Source organism: Nelumbo lutea, chromosome 3 (genome assembly GCF_056320005.1).
Source record: "Nelumbo lutea isolate HS-2025 chromosome 3, American lotus-T2T, whole genome shotgun sequence".
Taxonomy (NCBI): Eukaryota; Viridiplantae; Streptophyta; class Magnoliopsida; order Proteales; family Nelumbonaceae; genus Nelumbo; species Nelumbo lutea.
Genome location: NC_142686.1, coordinates 54,612,987 through 54,637,153, shown reverse-complemented (window position 1 = coordinate 54,637,153; position 24,167 = coordinate 54,612,987). Strand labels below are relative to the sequence as shown.

Genomic DNA, 24,167 nt, shown 5'->3' with positions numbered 1-24,167 from the left:
CATATTTGTGGAGAATCCAAATTTAGGCCGAAGGATCACACCCTCACCCAAAGTTAGACACTGATTTGAAATCTGATCTTTGTCTAAATTTCTATTAAGTTCAGCACAACCTAACAGGTAAGTAGAGCCTTCCAGTGCTCACAATTTATCTTAGCAATTATAGCCCCTAAAGAAACCAGACCAGAAATATAATACAGGAGGCCATTACACAGTTCCGGTTCCGGTAGTCTCAGGTCTTGGGAAAATTTTGGCTCTGGATCAGCTAGAATTACATTTGACTACAAAAGAATCCAAACAGCAGGAGTTAAAATTAGATAATCATGGGCATAGATACATAGATCAGTTTGGGAAGAATTGGAGCAAAAAACAAATTATAAGGAACAAAAAAGGAACAAGGAGATTTTGTTCATCTCCAATTTCACATGGCAATATGGATCACATACAACAGTGAGAATATGAAGCTGAAGCTCTTCCTACTCTATTACAGACACCCAAACAACTCTCTTAATATTTCCTTTAACCACCTCCAAAGGAGGGAAAAACAGAATTTGATCTTCATATGAACAGGCCCCATCCCTTCCTCTTGTGAAGAATTCTAAGAGGCAAACAACTAACAGAGACATCTTCTCTTAATATTCTTCCATATTATCACCCAACCGGTTTCCTGCATCCCCATTTTTGGCTGCAGACTGCTTCTTACTCTTCTTGCTCTTGGCCTTCTTGGCCTTCATCCTCCGCTTCTTCTCATTGGCATCAACCCAAGAGTAGTCTGACGGTATGTGGAAAGGGTCAATCTCATCCCTAAAGCAGTGGCCTTCGCTGTCACTTGATTGCCCACCACGACCTCCTCTCATCCATGAAATCCATGATGTTGACCCCTCTGATTCTTTGGATTTGGCATCCTGGAAATGTGCCGGGCTGGAGGGAGGAGTTGAGAATTCCTCTGTTGGCTGGAGCTCTTCAAATTTTGTGAATGTTACAAGGACCCGAATGGTTGGAACTATAGGGATGGCAACCTGAGATTAAACCAAAGAGATAAATGACTCACCATGTATATGAAAATATGTGAGTTCCATACTATTTTTCTCAGTAGCAAGATCAAAGAAATCTCATTATATAAGAATAAAAACAGAGAAACCTCTACATCCAAAAGAACTTGATGAGAATGCAGAGTACAACATACACCAGAAAACAACAAAGAACAGTACAAGAATATAACCATTGCCCCTAATACAAGTCAACCCTCACCAAAAGAACTTGAATGAGCTGTTCATTCTGGATGCCAAAGATCATGCTTCTATGGTATAGTGACAGAAGATCCAACATCATCAAGTTTAGAGAGTATCCACCCAACCAGTGCCTTGAGTTGCCTTTGACCTATAATGAATCTAATATTTTTCTTGCTCAACAAGGACAGTTGACACAATTTGAGATAGCTCATGACCTTTGACTCACATCAGATACCAGTTTGATGACAATTATTTGAATGGGCTTCAGTCTCAAACTCACATTTCATGTAAACACTCGATGTCAAATTCTCAATATGTCATTCCCCAAAAAATCACATTATGGTATTTATTGTGCCTCACATATTGGCTCCTGTTAAAAAGTTTCTCTCTCATTATAAATCTTCAAAGTTGTCCACATGGACTGTGGCAAACACAACCGTCACATGAGTTGGAGCTTCAAACAAAGTAGTTGCTAGACGCTTTGAGACAAACCAACAGCATGAGAGTTTACAGATGAACTGTTAGGAGGAAAATTGGATCAGTACCACAGGTAGGCCAATGGAGCCAGTTGAGAGGGTCAACTAATCATGCTTACTGTCCGAATGTGGTACTAAAAGAAACCAAGGATTGAAGTCTGATAAAACTAATGTTCATAGTTCATACAAACAATTTGATAAACTAATGGGTGCAACATGATAGAGGGGCAAGATCAGTAAATTCCCAAGAGAGAGAAAGAGTACTGACAAATATGAAAGCCATCACCCTTCTTCCTGAAAAAGGGACATCAAAAGACCCATACAACTATAACTAATTCTACAACTAAAAATAGATTTCTACTCCACGACACTAATGGATTTTCTTTGTGAAAAATCCTTCCAGTTTCTGCACTGCCCTTCTCATATTCCTTGCTAGTTGCTAATTGGTATAAGGTCCTTGGATAAAGGCAAGGTACACTTCATTGATAAAAAAGATATAATGAACAACAGGCCATACAGATTCTTGTTGCATAACTTCAAGTCACACAATTCATCCAACCCAGATTCTTGCACTTAAACTGGACCAATTTAACGTGTAGGCCACAATGCTTTGACATTGCTTGAAGTAATGCAAATTACCTTTCCCTAGATTCTTTTACCTAATCACAAGACGGACATATAGATAGGCTGCATTAGTTCAAGTAACAACCAGCCTAGTCATTACTTCAAATTACATGATTCTACCTGCTCCAGATTCTCTTAACTAGTGACAAGATTGGACCTGCAGGTTGGCTGCATGACTTCAAGTATGATTTTTTATCACCAACTGCCTAATTTTATTGATTAATGTGTCAATAACAGCTAATTACATCAAGTATGTTACATTACAGGACCACAAAATTGCTCTCCCCAGAAGCTCCAAACATAAATATTGGTACAAGCACTCAAGCAATACCTCATTTCAGTCAACAGGATATGTGCCCCCAATCAATTCCTGTCTATGAACTCCCTCCTGGCTAGTAAATGAGCATGATTATTTGCTAGTCATGGTGCCCAAAGCTTGTATTTAAGGAATTGGATAAAAAAATAGCTTCTCTGATCTAATATCATAGACACCGTGGACTATCTGCTTCTTTCTTCAACCAGATGATTACTGCCCTTCAATCTTCTTCCACAACTAGATTTCCATATGCCATTGAATTAGATTGTTTCAAGTAACAATTGGCTTAATCGTTATTTGAAATAATGTGATTTTACTTTCCCAAAATTTCATTTATTTACCCTATACCTAATCCTCATTATTTGTTGAATTGCTTTTTCCTTTACAAGTTTATCCTTCCCACCTTAGGTATTATACTATGTACCCAGTATCCAGTAGGGTACACCTTCTTCTAAGTAAGTTCCCCCCCTAGAAGAGGTTATTGTATTGAGATGATAATTATGAAGGAGAGGAGGCATACCACTTAGTAGCAGGAAAAAGTTGGTTTTAGCACCTTCCCCTTCTGCAACTTAACTCCCAAAGCTTAAAATCAACCTTTTGTAGCCAAAACCCTTTCTCCAGTGGACTCACTTTTGGGCAGACTTTCAAAACATTTTCAAATTTTTGCTCATGCTAATTTTAAAAAGATTTTCTTAAAAGATAGGTGACCATTTTCCCAAAGGGAAGTTTGACAAGCAAGAAGTAACAGCGGCTATTTGTAAGTTGTTAGACCAAACATCTAACTATAATGGATTTCTAATTGCTACCTTCCAAGTATTATACATTATATTACAAAAAGGACTGACTGAATTCTTGTTCATCACCCTCATTCCTCAGAATGGCAACTCAAGCCCAAGCAATATCAGGCTGATTAGTTTGGCAATAAGCATAGGATAAAACTCCAAGATGCGCAAGTCAATGGATTAGGTACTTTTGGGAAAAAAAAAACTCTATCAGGCTGATTAGTTTGGCAATGAGCATAGGATAAAACTCCAAGGTGCTAGTCAATGGATTAGGTACTTTTGGGAAAAAAATTTCGACAAAAGCCTAATTTTTTATATATGTATGCAAAAGTATTTGGCTTCTGGATTTAGTATATTTTATATAAAAAGGCATTCCATTTCTTTTAGAAAGACATTCTATTCAAATATGAAAATATGACATGGCAATATGAATCTATCATCACATATAACTAATGTAAGGGCACTATGACATAGCTGTCAAATGTCAAATGTCAAAGTGTAGGGCCTAAAAGATCAAAAGCAATGATACACAGACAAGTAGAATCCTTATGTTTGTGGTTGTTCTGGTTCATCTTTTTATTTTATTTTGATCAGCAAGCTGCTATGGTTCATCTTATACATGCTAAAGAATAAAAACCTATTCAGGGACCTCATCTAACAGCTTAAGCTTTTAGGTTGAATGGTTCCTTGACATGGTATCAGAACCTCTTCGACCAAGTGGTCTAGTTTTCAATCCTCACCACCCCTATTATAATTATTTAAATTTCAGCACAAGGTATGAGTAGGCCTGTGCTTGTCCACATTCAAGCTTGATGGGCTTTCATGTGAGAGCGTATAATAAAAACCCATTCAGGGACCTCATTAACAATTTAAGCTTTTAGGTTAAATGGTTCCTTGAGAATACAAACAATTAAATTAGGATAAGATGAGAACATTGGAAATCTAGGATAACCCTTTAGGAAAGGATGAAAAATACAACGCTGATAAAAAAAAAAAAAAAAAAAAGATGAAAAATACAACAATCTGTAGTTAAAAGGACACAGTATACATACAAAACAACCATGTAGTATGGTTAAATGTTAGAATCATGGTTCGCAATATTGACGATATTTGGCAATATATCCCCAAAATATCTCCATTTTCTAGGTAGCGATAGGAAATCTTCCAAGAATCTTTTTTTCAAATATCCCCGACATTTTGTCAATATGCTGGTGATATTTCAGGTTTCATTGATAGACTAGGGCAGCCCAGTACACAAGGCTCCCATCAATGCAATTTCATTGATAGACCATATATTTAACATTTAAAATTTTGGAATATTATTAAAAGCTTTTCTATTTCATTAAAATAATCATAATTTTTGAAAAACATTTTCCTAAAAGAACCAGTAGGGAATTGGTGAATGGATAATTGGCTTACTACTTTGATATGATTCACTTACTAAGTCACTATAATTCAAAAGAAAAAGAAAACTGCATATGACTACAAAAGAGTATTCTCAGTCTAATCAGAATATATAGTAATAATAAAGACAAAAGTTTAAATGGAAAATAATTGACATATATAAAGAAGAAAAGATGGCCAAAGACCAAATGGGAGACAAAGAGAAACAAACCTATTACAATCTCTTAAGTTTTCCTATTTGATTTATATAGTTCTCTGTTATGGTTTTGAGTGCAATTATATTCCTTCTAATGATCTCTTGAAGGTTTATTAATTAATTCCATGTTTCTAGAAAACTTTTTTGACTTTCTAGATTTTCCAAATATCTTAGCAAAAGTAGCGAAATATCTCCAAAACATCTCCAACTCTACATGGCGAAATGTTGATCGATATCAAAAGTATCAACCATGGTTAAAATGATAAAACATGAATGGTTTTCCAGCAAATTCAGAAATATAAGTATCAAAGCTTATTAGCTAAATGACAATAAGCTTACAAAAAAGAAAATTCAAGGCATCACAATTGACAATGATGGAAATGCAGAACAGGTCAGGAAAAAAAGGAAATGAGGGGATTTGAATCAAGAGCTGAATGTGATGAGGGAAAAAAGTTTGAACTACAGCACTTCCTTTAACTGGCTTCACAACAAAGTTATTTTTTTCCTTTTTCTCTATTCCTAGCATCAGAGAACAGCTTGAAGACATGTCATGAAGCAAAATCAAAACAGAAATGGCAAAACTGAAAGACTGACCAACTTACTATAAAACAATGACTTGATGACGAGATTCTATTTGGTAAATAAGGGAACATTATAAGTTAGTAATTAATAACCCAAAAAAAAATTATCAAACAATAAAGATTTTATAGCTTGTAATGCAAAATAAATAAAATTGATAAACATAGAAAATGATAACAAGAAAAAGCATGTCACATTACACTTGTAAGATAAAATGCAAGTGTTTCTGATGGAAATATGATAAACTGGGCTTTCCAAGGCAAAACCAGTTAAGGTAAGTGAAGCTGAAAAGGAGAGATAAAACAGACAACATGATTTGGATGAATGCATATCAAATAACAGTAAATCAATCAAGCAGAAGATGTCTGACAAGTTTGGATAACAGGATCATAACCACAGATAAATCACAAAATATCAAATACTGGTTGGCAAAAATGGTAATTGGAAAACATCAAAGGTGAAAGAGAAAATATCCAAGTACCTTAACAGGAAATGTGCCAGGAGGTAGTTTAGTAGTTAAAAGCTCCCTGAGTCTCCTAACAGCCTTAACTTTGTTTGCTAAAATGTCAAGTAGGGGCAAAAACTCATCTGTTTTCAAAGGGAAGTCTGGAGTCAACCACAAGACAGGTCTCAGACCCTTTTTGTACTCACTCTCATGTTTAGACTCACTTGTCGATGCACTTTTCTTCTTCTTCTTACAACTTTTCTCTTTACGCTTTTTACCATCACCCAAATCATCCTTTGGCAACTCTGATGATGACTTCTGACAATCAACCAATTTCTGGTTGCTCCCTTCTGGAGCCAACTTGGAGAACTTCTTCAGTATCTTTGAATCTTCAGGATCATTGCCTCCATTTTTTGACCCTTTCTTGTTCCAACCAAGCCAACTCTTCTTTTCTTTAGTAACACCATTGGATTCAGAATTTTCATGAGTACCTCCTACTACACCATTTTCTTGGTAGTCATAGGTCCCATGTTCCTCATCGTCAACAAAACTATCTGAATTTCCCATGCGGAGAGCAGAATCTAGTTGCATTCGCTCCTCAGCTGTCAATATATCATCATACTCATCATGATCCCCACCATTGACCAATCTCTCATCATCCTCTGCAGCAAATAGCTCCTCATCAGTCATTGCACCAGGAACACGCCTGGACTTTACACTCACCATCACATGAAGCATATCATAAACCTTGGCTTTCCAACTTCCAACCATTTCAGTCCTCTCTTGCCGCCTCCAATTCAAATGTGGAACAAGCTCAGCCTGTGTAACATCAATTCCTGGTCTATACATGTTAGTCTGACACATCAGGGCCACCTCATGAGCAACCTCAGTCTCTGTAGGTTGAGCCCCAGCTCCTTCCAGAGCACTGGTAATTTCCTTCTCTTTGTGAGCAAGGACAATCAGAGAACCAGGAGGTAAAGATACACTACTATCATCTGATGAATAGCCTTCTCCAAGGAACAGAAAGGTCTGATCTGACCGCTGTATGCGAAATCCATCAAAACCAGCAAGGGTCATATCGGCACGGAGATTCGAACCACGCTTCCAAATGCGATAGGTATCAGATGGAGCAATGCGACCAATAAAGGGGATGACTGAGCTCTCAAAGTGGAAAGTTATCTCCATATAGAAATCACGAATACGAGCAGCCGAGGAGATAATACGTGGTAGCCGGCGGCACCATTTGGCCCAGGCAAGGGGCTGATAGTGCCGGGCAATGATCATGGCAATGGAATCTTCGCGGGTGCATATAGCTTCTTGAAGAGCACTCCATCCGTTTTCATTCTGGAGGCTCCAGTCAGCACCAGCAGCCATGAGGATCTCAGCAGAGATGGGATCACGGAGGCGGACAGCAAGGTGGAGTGGAGTCTCGCGGCCAGGGACATCACGGCGATCAATGGCAGCAGAGACAACATCTGCCTGGAGCTCAGCAGCAAGGGACTCGGCTTCGGTGGTGACCTCACCAGCCTTTGGGAGACGTGGGAGGGTAGAGACAATACGTTTGAGAGAGGCGTAGTCACGACGAGCAACTGCCAAATGAACCGGACTGTGTGCATATTTGGACAAATCCTCCATGATTTTTTCCCCTCTGTTTCTAAGCAATGATTCCTTTCATTTCTGCTGGGTTTCCATCTAAGAAGCTGATGAAACTTCGAATCAATTCAAAAGGCCAAAATCAGATCAATTTTTTCTTCCTCTAGAGTCTACTAAGCATCTTAGGTTTCTGCCCACTACAAATAAACCTAAATCACCCAACAAAACGAAAAAAACTGAAATGACTCTATTTCTAAATCAATGTTCTTATAGCCCACCTTCTACAATCACCCTTAACTTCTCTTTAGATTGCTTCCAATGGCAACCAGTCCAAAGTGGAGAGCCTGAACCCCTAGACAAACACTAAAGACTGAGAAGAGAACAAACTCACCTCAAATTGGAATTCAAGATACTACACATTCGGTTTCTCCATTGCACCTTCCCCATTACACAAAATCTGAAACAAGTCGAAAAAATCCGATTTTGCAAAGCTCCAAACCCCTGCAGTACCTTAAACACGCTACAAGTCACCTGAGACACCTCAACTAAACTTTCTTAGCTTAGATTCCACTATGTTAAAATACTCCAACGGATTCTCGGAGTTCAAATCTCAAAGCACCTTCCTCTGAACTTAAGACTGCTGGATCTGCTACCAGAAATTTCATCAATTTTTCCGAAACTCGTCCTCTGAAACATCAAACGAAAACCTAAAAAGCCAAACTTCCGAACAGTACCTGAAATCCAAGCCCGATCGATCGTGTCAGCTGTTTCCGCTCATTCCTTTACATGAGTTTCAGAGCGACTCGCAAAGAAATCGTCCCTTCACGGCTTCACCTGCTCAACCAGGTTGGAATCGGCTCTCGATCTTCGATCGGATTCCACCATCAATGCTGACAGACCGGAAACGACCGGACTCGATCCCCGACGGACCACAGCTCTCCCTCTCTCTCTCTCTCTCTCAGAGTCTCAGCTCTCTATTCTCCTCACTTCTCTCTACTGCTTTTCCGTACTTTTTTTCCTAAAAGTGAGAATACCTAAATAGCCCTCCATAAAACAAAAATTACATAACTGCCATCATTAAACATCAAGTGATCAAACGTCGAGGATTTAATGCAACGAGCCCCTGGACGGCTGGACCAGGAGTTAAAAACTGTAAAAGAGAAGGGGGAACTGCCGACATGTTGTTAACCTTCCCAGCAACAGGGGCGTTACGGCCTCGTGCAGGCCCACTGACCTTCCACCCCCAACGTACATTTCTCAGATAGGGTTCCAGTGGGCCCACAGCCCAAAATTCAAAAAAACCCATGAGATGCGATGATCCTAGCCATCCGAATTTCTGATGCCAATCAACTCTGATCCATGCCCTTTGCCCTTTGGGCTCCGACTTCCGACCCGATTAATGGGAGCCCACGCCCACAGAGTAACAAGCAATAATGATAGTGAAACTAATCAAGATTATCTAGTCAACTTGAACTAGAACGCATTATCCAGCCCGTGAGCCCACTTCAAATGCTGGAGATTTTGGGCTCCCATTGAATTCAATCCACCCATGTGAAATTTATCACCCTAACCCATGTTTGTTTCTTCAGAAAGTTGGAAAATACTTCAATCTATATCAGGGGATTTTCCTTCTTATCCTTTTGGGGAAAACCATGATTAAGAGGAAAATTCCTTCAGCTTCTGTTTGGTTGCACAGAAAATGAAGGAAAACAAACAATTTTCTGAAATTGTTATTTCAATGTAAATTATTTTCGAAGTTAAGAGAAACCCCTAAGAAGACCAGGGATATGATATGTTTTTCCACTGGAAATGATTTTCCGAGGAAATTATTCATTTTCCTTGTAATTTCCCAAACTGAATGTTCCTCACCACCCTTACATCAATCTATTTAATTATAACAATCTGCCAACTTTCCTCTTGTTGGATTTCTCTCATTGTTAGCTTTAGTTCTCTTTACCCTTTTTTCCTCAAAAGCTTCACTTTTCCTTTACTTGCTTTATATTCCATTTGGCTTTTCACTTTTGGGCTATTGAATGCAGACCCTTTTATGGGGTTCATTTGGTAGCAACACTGTGGTAATGTGTCTGCCCTTTTCCCTACTCAACCACCAGACCCCCTTGGTGCCCATTTTGCTTGACTCACATGTCCTGCCCTCTAACTGTCCCATGGTCCCCCATCCCCCATCCCCCATGTGCCCATTCCTCACAAAGTTGCAGTTTTTTGTTGCTTTCAGTGGGGTCAAAAAGCCACCAGAGCTAGCAGGGAAAATAACTGAGAGCCAGCCTTTTGACTCCTTTCTGTTAACTTGGTTGGACAGACAGGGGCCTGGTCTTTCTCTCAGTGTTTTGGGTCAGTTGAATGCTGGGTTCCTGGGTCTGGCCCACTAGCATCTGGGCCCCAATGAATTCTTCACCACCCACAACTCAAAGCTCAGATGCATGTTTTCCTTCCTTACAGTTATCTTTGTGTAGTTAAGCCAACTGATTAGGGTTAAACCAGACCAGACCAGACCATGCTTAACCTGGCTAATGTCCTTCCTTACAGTTGGTACTATATTAACATGGAAGGAAGGTAAACGCTGAACCTCTGAAGCTGGAAGCATGTCTCCATGAGATGAGAGATGTCAATGTGGTCTGATGTAAGCATAGCAGAAGACCCAATTACATGGTAGTACCATTCTGGTTCAACATTGATATCTTCTCCACATGAATGGGCTTTGAAATCAAGCTGTTTGAAAGGTAGTATCCATCACCCAATTTGTCTTGGTATGAACTTTAAAGAGTTGTCTAATCACCCTAGGGTTCCATTAGCTATGTGACAAGTATGAAAATATCCAATCAGATGGGATCATTCTCAAAATCCTCATATGTGGGGCAACCCTATAAATGAGACTTTTCATAGTGCAGTACTCTGGTTTGGATGATTCTCAAGCTATTATGCATTGTACATCTTTTTTTTCCTTGATATTAAGGCCAAGAAGTAGATTTAGATTTGATGTGGCATTGCTTGGATGAGATTTGTGGTGGGTTGAAGGATGTGACTTGCCCTACCAAGAATGAGACTAAGGAAGAAAGATACAGGATGCAGCTTGAAAACCAATCTTTCTAACTTGCGGTTTGGAACTTAGTCTAAGATTTGTTAGGCTTGACAAGACATACTATGTTTTTTTGGTAGGTTACACTTCATTTTCTATATCACCAATCATTGACTTTATTTCAACCAACTCCCCTATTGGGGGTTATATGTTGAATATATGGTTGGATATGACTTTGATAAAGTAATATTAGCAGTGAGAATGTACATGCATAGAGAAGTGAATTGTATTGTCAGAGAGAGAGAGAGAGAGAAAGAGAGAGAGAGAGAGGTTCCAATTACTGAAACAAGGTAATCTTTTCTTTGTTTTTGGATCTGACTTTTGTGATGGGTAAACTAAATATTTGAATATCTTAAGTTCTATATATAATCAGGGTCACTCAAACACTAAAGCCTCGTTCGCTTTTTGGTAAGTTATTTACCCGGGTAAATTCAGTTACTTGGGTTAGTTTTTCCTAGGAAACACTTACCCGAGCAAGTACATTTACCCATGTTCTTTTATTTCTCATGTAAATAAGACAATGACCATTTTAGTCATAAAAATCCATTATTAAAAAGTGTATTTTTGTCCCATTCAAGTGTTGATAACTTTCCCCTTAGGTGGGAAAGTTACCCACCTAGGAGATGGGTACCACTTACTTGGGTAAGTGATAACCAGGAAAATAAACTTTCCCTAATCCCCACATAAATCTGAAAAAAGAACATGGGATTCTTGGTCAATGAAAACCAAAATCCCATTGACCAACTTTTCTCCCCTCTTAAAATCCGAAAAAAAGAACGCCCCCCAAATAGTGAGAATTAGGGTATTTTAATACCTTAAACATTAATTACCCATACGAAAATATATAGTTATAAACTTATCAAACTCAAAGAAAAAAGAGTATCAATTGTTGAAAGCTCTGATTATACTATTTAACTAAGGTTCAGTTTGGAAGGAGTAGATATACAAATATATAGAGTGCAAAGTTAAAACTTGTACTTTGTATATATTTGTACTGTATACATTTGTATTTATATTCATTTCAAACTAAGCCTAAGGAATTTATGACAGTAAAACATTGAATTTGGGTCCATTGTGTCCATGTATCTCTTTGTTAGAGGATCAGGATGCCATCAAACTATGTCAGCCAAAAACAAGTTGAGTGCAGGATCCAAGTGTGCAACCTATTTAAAATGAGATCTATTTGGGTTGCTTAGAAAAGCAAAAGCTGTCCTAGTGAAGTTTAAAAGAGTTCTAGAGAATGTGCACATGTTACTTTCAAAAGGGAGTGAAGTAGCGAAGTGTGAGGAGAATCCAGACCATCTTATCAATTCAAATGAAATTTCCTTTTATCCTTGTCAGGAGAATTTGTGGGATGGTTTAGAGCTAGCTACCCCCTAGGTACTTTAGCCCCATATTTTACTTGAAATTGTCCTAAATGCTGTGGGCAATGTCCTTCAGTGGACCCATCAATGGGTGAATTCCAAATCTTAGAATGGAACACATAGTAAATATTGAGGGGCCCAAAGCCCATTTATGAGTCATGTAGCCCTATCCTGAGACTCTCTTTTCTAAGTGCTCTTTTCATTATATTCTTTTTTTTTTTTTTTTTTTTTTTTTTTTTAACCTTGTGGCCTTGTGGGTTGGGGGAGGGGAGGAATGGAGGGGTACAAAATATTGTTCACTTCCCATGTGGTTTATTTAATATACTCTCTTGCAGGTTTATGTACAGATATTATATATAGAGAGAGAGAAAATAATAACAAAATAAAATTTTGTCTTTTTTTCAAAGATTTTTTTTTTAATTCTTCCTTTTTTACTAAGTAGGGAAAATGTTCGGAATGGACACTGAGATGTGCTATGAGGGTATGTGTGGGATGCGCCCGGTGGGGAGCGAATCTGAACTCCCTTGATAATACCTTTCAATTTGGTTAGGTAACATCTTCAACAACTACAATGGCCCCAATACATGATTTTCCTTTAAAACAATTAAAATCACAAAGGACGGCTTCATGCCAATATGTCAATAAAAGATTAGGTTATTTATTACAAGCATTAGAACCCAAATGTTTCGAAAAGGAGATATTGTAATGGCACTATCTTCATTGAATCAATTGCTAAAGATATAATTTCAATTTGAATTATTACATTTTTTGGGTGTGTGAATTATTACTCTCTCTCTCTCTCATGGATTGGTGATTGGGATGTTAGAAAAAGCACTGTACCCATTAATGATTTTTTTTATAAGATAATTATCACAATAAATAACTTCAGAAATGTTGTCAAGATAGAAGAAAATATATTTAAAAAGGAATAAATGGCAATGCCCATAATTGTTTGTTAGAAAATCAAATTTTTACTTTTGAAAGAAAAGGTATAAATTAATATTAAGTATTATCATTATAAATAGGGAATTGTTTTGTCTTTGGATTGAATATGTGCCTTAATTATCTAATGGTGATGTGCCATTGTGCCCTAGTGATGTCAAACCCACAATAAAGTAGAGAGTTCACTAGGCCACAATTCACCAATTTAAGGGGGCGTTTGCCAATATATATGAGTTTGCCTTTTAAGAAAAAAAGAATTGCCATTATAAACAAAACCATATTATATTTACTGAGGTGCATGTTTCCTTTTTCGAGAACAAAACCATTCGTATTGGTCAAAATCCCCTTAATTGGCAATTTGATAATTCAACTTGAAAATCAAATAAAAAAATAAATTAAGACCCATAAATTGTGTAGTGGGTTCTCTGTTTGACCATATGATCAATCAGGTATGATAATACTAAGCTGTGTCCAAATCATCCCTAAAAATAGTTGTAGTATGTTAGACATTTTTTATATTACAATAATAACTATTTCTATTGTTTTTTGTTAATGTTTTTTTCTTAATGTCTATTTACACTTATCATAATTAAAAATATTAAATATTAAACTATTTAAAAAAGTTGAAAAGCCAACCATCATAATAACTGTACCTCATAACCATTATTATGGTGGGTACTGAATAGTGAACACTGATGGTTCAAGTTACTATCTTTTTTTTTAGGGCCTGTTTGGGAGAGCTCAAGTTTAATATATATGGATGCTCTCTGCACTCAGGAAATGGAATCTACACGTGCGAGTAGATCCCACACGCGAGTACCCATTTTCAGTAATTAATTATGAATTAATAACAATAATTATTAATTAATTATAGTAATTAATTGTTGTAATAATAATTACTGATTATTACAGTAATTTAATAAATATATAATTAGTGATTATATTCAATAATTACTATTATTATAAATATTGTTAATAAATAGATATTTGCTTAAATTTTACTTTAATTACTACTTACTGTAATAATATAATTACTGTTATTATAAATATTATTAATAAATAGATATTTACTTAAATCTTACTTTAAATTAAAATTATAAATATTGTTAATAAATATAGTAATTATTGTTAATTTAATTTAATTTTGGTAATTATCAATTTAATGAATATTGTTAATAAATCCTATTCATAAATTTAATAATTACTGTTATATTAAAAATAACTAAATAATATTATTAAAACTATCATTAATGATTAATTAATTAAATAGTATAATTACTTACTATTATTGATAAATGTTGTTAATAACATTTTGACAACCGACGGCTTGACTATTCGGTTCGAATGAATGGCCCGTTCTAACAGCAAAAATTACAAGTAAAAAATTACGAAACCATTCTAGCCATCGGTTTTTGGGTCGACGGTTCAATCATCCGGTTCGAACGGACAATCCGTTCTAACAATACAAATTATAGACAAAAAATTAAGTTTGTGAGGTCCATTAAATAATATCATACGTGTTTGTTAGGTCATTTGAGTGTGTGACTCATACGACCCGAAAATGGAACCATTCTGGCCACTGGTTTTTGGATTGATAGTTCAGCCGTTCAGTTCGAACAAACGGCCCGTTCTGACAACAAAAATTATAAGCAAAAATTTACGGAACCATTTTGGCCACCGGTTTTTAGGTCAGCGGTTCGATCGTCTAGTTCGAACGGACAATTCGTTCTGACAACAAAGATTATAGGCAAAAAATAGAGTGTGTGAGATCAATTGAGCAGTATCATATATGTTATGTCATTCGAGCGTGTGACTCATATGACCCAAAAGTGGAACCGTTCTAGCCACCGGTTTTCAGGTCGACGATTCAACTGTCTGGTTCGAATTGACAACCATTCTGACAACAAAAATTTAAAAAAAAAAAAAAAAGCCAAAACCATTGAACTAGTCAATGGGTTGATGGTTCGACCATTTAGGTCAATGGGTCGTTGATCGATTCAATGATTTTTGGCTAGGGACCAGGATTGGGGTAAAACGGAACCGATTTCCCAGATAGTTTCCAATTAAGAAAAAAAAATTATATAACTTGAAAATGGAACAGTTCTGGCAACTAGTTTTCGGGTCAACGGTTCGACTATTCAGTTTGAACGGATGGCCCATTCTGATAATAAAAATAAAAAAAAAAAAAAAAACAACCAAAAACCATTGAACAGGTCAACGACTCGACCGCTTGGATCAATGGGTCGTTGACCGATTCAACGATTTTTGGCTATGAACCAAGATTAGGATAAAATGGAATTGATTGCTTGGATGACTGATTAAAAAATAAAAAATAGTCAAAAACCATTGAATAGGTCAACTGATCAATGGTTCGACTACTTAGATCAATGGACCATTGACCGATTCAACAATTTTTAACTAAGGACCAAGTCAACGGGTCGACGGATCTATGGTTCCATTCCAGCCCCTACGAATCAGGACCCGTCCGCTAGTTTGATATTAAGAAAAGATGCTGTTGTAATTTAGTATAAAAGGAATAAAATTGAAATTAAAAGGGAATTTTCATCTTATAATAGAAGACAATGAATAGTTGCTGAAATGAGTTAAGCAACATTTGATGAGCAGTATTTGATATTAGAATAGATGCTGTTGGCATTTGGCATAGGAAATGAAATTGGATGAAAAAAAAGGAAAATTTAATTTTACACGAAAAGTTTTAAAAGGAAACAAACATAAAGATGGACTTAAACTACAAAAATAAGCTTGAGGTGACATCAATCAAGTGACTGAACAACAACCTTTAAGGTGTGTGTTCTGACTTCATTAAGCAATTCATTAAGCTAATTCAGCAGTTACTAAACAACAACCTTGAGGGTATGATTTATCTTCAGTATCAATAATGTCAATTGCTAATAACCACAATTGAGCCAGTTTTTTAGATCCAAAGTAACTGAATGATATAATCCTATGTCCCTGATTGAACCACCTCAGAGAGACAAACCAGAACCCTATATTTTGAAGACCACATACCTTAAACATGAATAGTTTATTTATAATTGGCCTATTCAACCAGAAGGTTTCAGGGCTGTAATTAGGTAAGATCAAATTGGATGTACCTGCATTCATATTTGAATGTTAATATTCATATTTGAATCTAATCTTATCCATCGGATTTTCATTTTGACCCTTATTTTGCCAATAAATACAATTAATATAAATTTTATGTAAGCTTAGATATTAGTGGGGATCAATATACTCAATCCAGAATCACGTAAACTGTTTCAAATTTGAATTCAAATTCAGACAAATGGATATCTTTTGTAACCTTAAGCTGGTTGAACCATTAGACAACTGTGGTTCACAGAGTTGATTTCAGACCCCACAATGACATTACATACTTTTTGAGTTATAAATGTTTGTACATGCATGTTTGTTTCCTCTGCAATCAAAATCACTTGGTTACAAGATTGTAGACTTGGACGATGATGTTACCAGTAATTATTGATCTCTTCACAGTAATGGTGATGTCCTGGTGGCCACAATACTTCAGTAATTTGGTTCTCTTCATATCCACCTTTTGAAGGATTTGTTCGTTTTTTTTTTTTTTTTGAGAGGGGAAAAGTTTGGCGGATGAGTTTTTTATTTCCATTGATCAAGATACTCATATTCTTTTTTCAGATTTACATAAAGTCACTACCATAAAAACCGATTAAGCCGGTGGTTTAAAAAAGCATCGGCTTAGATGTATCTAAGCCGGCGTTTTTAACAATATTGTCGTCTATTAGTTAAATAAAGCAAAAGGCCAATTTGGATTGGCGGTTTTATAAATTAAATCGGCAGTTTTTATTCTAAACCAGTCATAACCCAATGGGGAACTGGTTCAAAGTTACAAAAATTTTGAAAATGGGGCCGCTAATATCATGTCCATGACTTGCTAGACGCAGAGTTCCCGCGTTTCCTTCTTCAACGTGAAGTCTGCAGTACTAATCGCCTTAGATTTGGAGTTCCCCCTTCGAGCTGAGTATCCTCTTCCTATCCTTGGAGTTTCCTAATCGATTTGGATTTATACATTCCGAGTTCGTCTCTCCCCTTCTTCTTTTCCCCTCCTCTTCTAGTTTCTTAATAAGCACAAACTTTGAGTTCCCCTTAATCCCAAAGAGAAGAAAGGGGTTAGCATCATAAGGAAAAAGCTACTCCATTCATTCCACTTCAACGGCACAGCAAGGTATGGTGCATTCGTTATTTTTATTTTGATGGTATTTTACTAGCTAATAAGTCTGGTGATGGGTAAAAGAGTTAAGGGAACTTTATTTTTTCTTTTGAATTGTATGATGATTCTTTCAACCGTTCCAGTTCTATCAGACGATTCATTGCATCTTCATCATTGATGAACTTGGGTGCTAATCCGAGTAGGATAGAGTTTTCATTATCATTTAACTTGAACTACTCTGAGGAATTGTTCGGTTATCATTGATTGAAAACTGTTAGCATGACAAGTTTTGTTTTGCTCCCCAACATAGAGAGGTAGCTTTTCATTGTTGGACGTTTTAGATTTTGGAACTTGATTAGCGCTAAGAATAAGGCCTGAACTCAGGTTGGACTGATTATAATAGGATCCTTGAAGAAGAATCTGAATTTGATTACCTTGCTGAAATCATATTATAAAACAGGGGTAGAGAAGCTTGCAATGGAAAATTTGAATTTGAATTTCCTAGGATAAAACCATGATAACATGATAAAAGAGGGAGCCTCTTGGTGGACTTACTGTTGAAATCTTCTTTCGTCACATGTTATTCCTGAAATTTCTGATTAGTTTGGGTCTTAAGTTGTTTGTTTTTTAGTTGGTTTTCGTAAGAATGCTTTCATTCTAGAATTTATTGTGACATTGAGGATTCTAGAAGTGGTTAGTTCTTTTTTGATACATGTTCAAGTCTGCATCTTTTTCCTAATTCCATTAGTTTCTTGTTGTTAAATCCCAGTATTGGTAAGGTCAGCCACTTCTGTGATAAATTCAGTTAGCTGTTTGACGAGGAAAAGGTTTTTGTCATCTCAAAGCAGGTTTCAGTATTGACTAGGAAAGGACTGTAGTCTGAAATGGTCCAGTTTGAGTGTAGATTCAAGTATGTGAGTTTTTTGAAGTATAGATGATTCCAGGTTAGCTTTAATTTAGCATTTAGCTTGTTTATGTATGATAACTAGGTAGCCTTAATTCGGTGTTGCTGGATTGCCCAAATAGAAGTATTCTCTTTTGGTTTCAGTTTTATCATTTATGGGTTGTTCATGGTGAATCTGCATTGATCTACTTCATACTAGCTAAGTAGGATAGAGTTTTCATTATCATTTAACTTGAACTACTCTAAGGAATTGTTCGGTTATCATTGATTGAAAACTATTAGCGTGACAAGTTTTGTTTTGTTGCCAACATATGCCAACATAGAGAGGTAGCTTTGCATTGTTGGACGTTTTAGTTTTTGGAACTTGATTAGCGCTAAGAATAAGACTTGAACTAAGGTTGGACTAATTATAATAGGATCCCTTAAGAAGAATTTGAATCTGATTATCTTGTTGAAATCATATTATAAAATAGGGTAGAGAAAGCTAGTGCAAGCTGATTATTTATTTGTCAAAAGAAAAAAAAACATTTTTTTTCTTGAAAAAAATATCCTGAAATATCATCACAACAATGCGACAATATAAGATGTTTGACGGATCAACTTCAACTCTGGCGAGCTTGAAACAGTCAATAGTAAGATGTTTGTCTTGAAATATCCTGTCATAACTATGTTAGACAAATCCACTTACTGAATGTTGTAACCGATATGCTTGTAGGCAAAGCAATAACCAGAATGAAAAAGGTTTTCATCAAATAAAAGAATTATAAACAAAAAGAAAAAGGGTCATGGCATATTAGACCAAGTGTATGAACAAGTGAATGAAGAAACTGAGGGACCAGATGCATATGTAGGGGTGGGGTCTAATACAGTAGCTGAAGAATATTACAATTTGTTAGGTGATGCTGAACAAGATTTGCACCTGGGCTGTAAAAAAATCACAAAATTATCATTTATAGTGAGGTTATTTCAGATTAAGTGCCTTTATGAGTGGTCTGACAAATTATTTACAATATTACTTGAATTATTGAAAGAAGTTCTACTAGAAGGTGAGGCGTTGTCGAGTTCGTACTATGAAACAAGGAAGATCATAAGACAACTGAGTTTTGACTATACTAAGATTCATGCATGCCCTAATGATTGCATGTTATATTGGAAGGAAGATGAGCATGGGGACACTTGTAAGGTTTGTGGTACTTTTCGATGGGATCCTTCTTACAACACAAATAATTGCAATGAGACATCTTCATCTAAACATAAGGGCAAGATTCCAACCAAGGTTTTATGCTATTTTCCTTTGCAACCAAGGCTATAGAGGTTATTTATGTCATCCAAAACTTCTTCATCCATGAAATGGCACGAAGAAGAATGTACGAAAGATGGGGTATTACGACATCTTGATGATTCTTCAAGTTGAAAAACTTTTGACAAAAAACACCCCATCATTTGCATTAGATCCATGTAATGTAAGACTTGTGTTGGAAAGTGATGGTTTTTGTCAAATTGAAATAATGTATAGTTCTTATAGCATTTGGCTTGTTGTGCTTGTCATTTATAATCTATCCCCTTGGATGTACATGAAACAACCATATATGTTGTTGTCTTTATTGATTCATGGGCCGCATGCACCAAGTAATGATATTGATATATACTTGCAGCCATTGGTTTAAGATTTCATTGATTTATGGGAAAATGGTGTATTGCATGCATCAAATAAAGAGTTATTTCCATTGCGAACAACTGCCATTTGGACAATCAACGACTTCCCTACTTACACTAATTTGTCAGGGTGGTTTACCAAAGATAAATTGTCATGCCTAGTGTATTAGAGGGATACTTGTTCACTAAATTTAAAGAATTGCCAAATATTTTGTTATATGGGTTATCGTAGATTCTTAGATGCAAATCATATGTTTCAACATGATAAATCATCACTTGATGGTAATGAGGAGTGAAGATTAGCACCTATAAGATTAATAGAGAAGCAAGTGATAGATGATGTGCAAGGATTAGAGTACACACTTGGGAAGGGAAATGAATCTAATGATATAAGAAAAAAAATGTGGGGACAACTCTAATAATAATAATCATAATGGTGATAAGCACAATCGGAAGAAAATAAGCATATCTTTTTAATTTGCTTTACTAGGAAGATCTCCTGTTACGACACAATTTGGACGTGATGCATAGAGAGAAAAATATGTGATAGTTTATTGGGGACATTATTGAACATTGAAGGGAAGACAAAAGACAACTTAAAAGCTCATCAGGACTTACAACATGTGGCCATAAGAGAAGAACTTCACCCTAAGCTTGGTTATTTACCTATAGCATGCTACACAATGAGTAAGAAAGAGAAGAGTATTTTTTGTCAAGTGCTTGTAATGTAAAGGTTCCAAATGCGTATGCATCCAACATTTCACACTTAGTGCAAGTGAATAATAATTACAAGCTTAAGGGGCTGAAGAATCATGAATGCCATATATTGATGCAACAATTGCTTCCCACAGCCATACGGAGGGTGTTATTGAAGAATGTGAGTTCTATTTTGGTTGAACTATGCACGTTCTTTAGGGACTTATGTTTAACGATTGCGAAGGATTATAACTTTGCTAGTCTAGAATCCAATATTGCAATAGTACTTTGTTAGTCAGAGATTATTTTCCCACCTTCATTTTTTGACATTATAGTACATTTGCCCATCCACCTAGCAGAAGAGGCTAGGCTAGCCAGACCAGTTTGGTATCGTTGGATGTACCCAATAAAGAGGTATGCCAATTATATTCAATTTGAACATTTTTCTATTTTATTGATCTATTGATTAAACTTTTTCTGCTCATTCTTTTTTCATGGATAGGTATCTTCGTACACTAAAGTCATATGTACGAAATAAAAGTAGGCCAGAATGATGTATAGTTGAGGGATACATAGTGGATGAGTGCATGGCTTTCTATTCTACATGCCTTCAAGGTGTTGAAACTAGGCTAAATAGGCCAATAAGAAATAAAGAGGATAGACTTCGTGCACTTGACGAAGGATTTGAAAATTTCTCGGGCATATGCCATGACATTGGAAGTCCCTCTAATGTTCAACTAGATAAGGAAACACTGATGAAAACACACCTATATGTGTTAGGCAATTGTGATGTTGTTGGCCCATATAATGAGTAAGTTGACTAGGTTGTTGTATGCTTGAGGTTTCTAATGAATAATTCTCCATTATAACCATGACTCATGTTTACAATTCTATGCAATTATAGAGAACACACTGAAAAGATTCGTGGAGATAACCCTAGATCACGACCACATGTTGTGTAGAGAATTCACAATAAGGAATTTCCTAATTGATTTATGAACCATGTTAGTAATGCATACTTTTAGTTTCCTTTTGAAAAATATTTGATGTTAATCAACTATCTTGTTTCTGATAAAATACACTTAAATTTTATATAGATAATGAAATTGTGTATTAAGGGAAATGAACAAATTTTGAACAGTTTAAAATGGTTGGCCTGCGGCCAATACATGGCTACAAAGAGATATAAAGGAGTTAGCATAAATGGGTTCAAGTTTCATACAAAGGAACATGAAGCGAACAGAAACACTCAAAATAGTGGCATTGTTGTGACTGCATATCTAATATCATGGCGTGCTCACAGATATCATAGAATTGAACTGTTATGAGCATTTGAAAGTAATGCTATTCAAATGTGACTGGGTTGATGTTGCTCAAGGTAAGGGGATGAAGGTTGACGAATTTGGATTTACTCTTGTCAACTTCAATCACCTGTTGCATATAGATGAACCATTTATTTTAGTTTCTCAGGCAAAACATGTATTCTATGTCCAAGATCTCATTAAATCAAATTGGCATGTTATTGTTAAGACAAAGCCTAGAGACTTATATGATATGCATGGGGATGTTGATGTGAATGAAGATGATGATGATATACCAGATAAGCCTCATAGTGTGCAAAACTTGGCAGACAATATCTCATTAAGTGGTGATGATGTTAGTTGGGATAGAACAGATGCACCCGGTATTGAGATTGAGCAAGCATATGATTCCATACAATCAATTGGAGTAGGTGAAGAAGATGAAGATTATATTGAGTCCAATAATGCTAACAATAATGATGGGGACATTGACAATAATGTCATTAATTTTGAAGATAATGGTAAAGATGATTTTGACTAAAGTTAGAGTCAATCTAAATTTTATTGTATCATTGAAAAATAATTAAATAATATTTTAGTTTATATAATGCATTACAAATTCTAAGTATGCCGTTTTTTTTTTTTTTTTGCATGGTTGATCAATAATTGTTTTGATATTTAGATGTTAGAGTTATCTTTTTGGATGTATAGTTCTATTTCTTTTTTCTTGAGTGACTGATGGTCAACTTCCTTTGAATTGATTTCTTTATAAACTAATCATATTGAAAATAGGTGAACATGAGTTTGTGTTGGCTAACTAGCAGAAAGAGAACGAGGTCACAAGCAAGTCAACCAATACCCCAACCAACCACTAGACCAAGACATGAGGCTGAGGATGATTCAACCCAACCCTGACACCTGACTTAGACATGCAAGAAGAATCCAATATAGGCCAACTTGCTAGAGAGTCATCTTCTACTAACACACATAGGCTTAGAGGCCCAACCATGGCATAAGATGTTTGGAACATGCCAGAAGTGCAGCGTATTAAGGTTGAGATAAATGAACATAACCAACCAGATGGTGAAGGAGCAAAGCAATTGGTTAAGTTTTTGGATTCTATTGCACGAATGCCATATAAATTGCCCATAGACATTGTCAACTAGAGAAAAGTCCCAAGTGAATTAAAGAAAGACATATGAGACATCGTTGAGGTAATCAATACATTATTTTTTTAATATTATTATTTATCTTGTGCAAACATATTGGTTTGTGTTTATTTTGGTTTTATAAAAAATTTGATGTTGATGAGCGGTTGAAAGACTTTTCTATGAAGTCATTGGGTAAGAAGTGGAAGGACTAAAAATGTAATTTGAAGATCAAGTACTTTGACCCAAATCTAGATACTATAGAATAAATACAAATTGGCAAACGGGTTGATCCAAAGCAATGGAAAAACTTGTTTAACTTTTGGAAGTCTGAGAAAGGGATTGTAAGTCTGGTAGATATACTAAAACAAATTTCATATTGAATGTATTGAATATCTAACAAGAAGAATTGGTAATTGTGTTATTCGACATATGAAGCTTGTTGTTTTATTTATATCTTTTATGTTTTAAGAATGACAATATATATAATTTTTTTGATAAAGCGAAAGGAAAGATATAAAGAAATATCACGTTAAAAGGTATTTTTTGCGACTCATAGGAAGAAAGATGGGGCACCTATTGATCCACAATCTACTGATATAATGGTAACCATATTTTAAATATCAACTCTTATAATTTATTAATGACAGGTTAAACCATTATTATTATTAACATATTAATGGATTGTCTTCTAATGCTTTCAATTTTTATGTTCTATTTAAGGAACAAATGGAAAATTATATGTGTGTGTGCATTATTATGGACTAATTTGATATTTGTGTTCATCGTTTATAAATAAGGGCTCCCAAGGAAAATCATCTCAGTTTCTAAACCACTCTTCAGCTCATGCTTTTCAAAGCCCCTTTTACCATCGATTTAGTGCCAACCATAATAATGATTTACAGAATTTAAATGTAAGTGTTATTTTTTATATCATGCATTAATTTTAAAAATAATACAAAGGCATTTGGTAATGATTGAATTGCATTTATAGGAAAACACAAAATGCTATTTGTTGACTAGCGATGTTTGCATCGGTAGTGGAAGTAACTATTATAAGTACCAACCCATCAAAAACTGTGGGCAGTATCCAACTTGGTCTAGGATGGGTTGAGGTTGTGATTGACATTTCTATCATCAATGATGCATTTCTAGTACGTCCACATGGCCGTTACAGGACAATTGGAAGTGTTGTTGGTGTACCCATT

General features: G+C 35.8%; 1 protein-coding gene across 2 annotated transcripts; it reads right to left on the bottom strand.

The window, feature by feature from the left end:
• Window positions 1-273: 273 nt before the first annotated feature.
• Window positions 274-8,742, bottom strand: LOC148865044 (uncharacterized). Of its 2 annotated transcripts, XM_088980552.1 has the most exons (3): window positions 8,379-8,742; window positions 6,088-8,290; window positions 274-1,016 (listed from the first exon to the last, which is right to left on the bottom strand). In XM_088980552.1, the coding sequence occupies exons 2-3, from the start codon at window positions 7,684-7,686 to the stop codon at window positions 630-632; spliced, it is 1,986 nt and encodes a 661-aa protein (XP_088836678.1). In that variant the 5' UTR covers window positions 7,687-8,290; window positions 8,379-8,742; the 3' UTR covers window positions 274-629. The 2 variants fall into 2 exon arrangements, with proteins under 2 accessions (XP_088836678.1, XP_088836677.1); XM_088980551.1 differs by having other exon boundaries at window positions 6,088-8,652.
• Window positions 8,743-24,167: the final 15,425 nt, after the last annotated feature.

Excerpts from the sequence above, each read along its gene's own strand:
- LOC148865044 (XM_088980552.1), bottom strand. The coding sequence starts at position 7,686 with ATGGAGGATTTGTCCAAATATGCACACAGTCCGGTTCATTTGGCAGTT. Across the intron at positions 1,017-6,087 it reads CTGGCACATTTCCTGTTAAG|GTTGCCATCCCTATAGTTCC; the intron begins GTACTTGGATAT and ends GTTTAATCTCAG.